Here is a 1,379-nt window from a genome sequence, read left to right on the forward strand (position 1 = left end):
AGCCCAGGAGTTGGAGGTTGCTGTGAGCTGTGATGCCATGGCACTCTACTGAGGGCAATAAAGTGAGACTCTGTCTCTAAAAAAAGAAAAGAAAGCCTTAGATATTAATAAACCACTCTAACTTGGTTGGACTTGAACTCCCAAGTCTGTATCCTCTATAGTAGGAAATTTTTGAAATCTGTTCTCAGGTTCACCAACCTGTTGTTTTCCCCCTGGGCTCCTTGGAGTGATTCCCCCCGCCCAGTGGCCAGACTGTTTAGGGATCATCCAATGATTAGAGAAGAACATTTATGCATATTTTGTTCTGCCAATCTGACTTTGTTTTCTAGTGTTTCCTCTCAATTTTCTGTTTCTTAGGTAACCCCAACTCTAGTTGATTCCTCAGGCCAATAAAACTGAAACTTTCTGCTTGAGCTCTGTTTCCCAGGCTGAGGGTTAGGTTGTGCCCTCTGAGGAAAAGCCGTAAATACATGGATTTTTAACCAATGCAGTTCCCTTCTTTAAAGGATTGAATATCCTCCAGTTTCTGGCTGCTCTTTATAACTTTACATTGCCTTCAAGTAATTTTTCTCCTTTTTATCTTACATTAGTCTGATATAAGCTACTCTCTGTCTCTGTTTCTCTAAGTCTCTCTCCTTCTCTTCTTCCCTGCTCTCTTCTTCCCTGCTCTCTCCTTCCCTTCCTTACTGCTTCTATCTTTGTCTCTCCTTTCAGGGAGAACCTGGCCCTAAGGGAGACCCTGGTGAGAAGAGCCACTGGGTAAGCAAGCTCTGGCCCACACCTTCCTTGCCCTGGGTACTCAGACTGTTCCCTCACCAGTGGGCCCTGGGAAGGGGGAACACCCCACCTGCATCCCCACTGCAGCTTGGCCTCCCTGGCAGGAGCCTTGGCAGTCCTCAACTCCAGCTCCATCCTCCTTCCTGTCCCTCCCAACTCAGCAGTGTCAGCCCTGTCAGCAGACTCCATGCTCTCTACCTGAGCCTTTGTCCCTATCTCTGCCTTCCTTCTGTGGCCTTTTCAGGCCAGGATGGCTCTACCTGTTCCTCCTGGGCAGTTTGGGTAACCCAGGCCAGACTGCATTTCCTGTCTCCATAGCCCCCTCTCAGCAAGGGCTTTGGCTCTGCTCCCACGTCTGCAGAAGAAAGGGAAGCATGAAGATAGCATCAACATGGAAGAATGTCCAGGGGACCTTAGGACAGCTATGAAGCCTAGGAAAGGAAGCCAGAAATGGGGAGGTACATGGGAACCCCATGGTAAAAGAGACAAGGAACCTGGACACCACTGTATACCCAAGAAATCAATAACAAATGGGAAGGGATGCCTCAAAACCATTATGTAGGCTCGGCGCCTATAGCTCAACGGGCTAAGGCGCCAGCCAC

The 1,379-nt window shown here is 48.7% G+C and overlaps 1 protein-coding gene across 1 annotated transcript in view; it reads left to right on the top strand.

Moving 5' to 3' along the window:
* The window catches only part of EMID1 (EMI domain containing 1), a 100,611-nt gene that overhangs the window by 82,820 nt on the left and 16,412 nt on the right, over positions 1-1,379 (top strand). The window contains exon 15 of the mRNA XM_023513236.1: positions 715-759. Coding sequence (XP_023369004.1) covers positions 715-759 — 45 coding nt within the window. The remainder of the gene's footprint in view (positions 1-714; positions 760-1,379) is intronic.

This window comes from Otolemur garnettii, unplaced genomic scaffold (genome assembly GCF_000181295.1).
Source record: "Otolemur garnettii isolate 467f Iridium unplaced genomic scaffold, OtoGar3 scaffold00038, whole genome shotgun sequence".
Taxonomy (NCBI): Eukaryota; Metazoa; Chordata; class Mammalia; order Primates; family Galagidae; genus Otolemur; species Otolemur garnettii.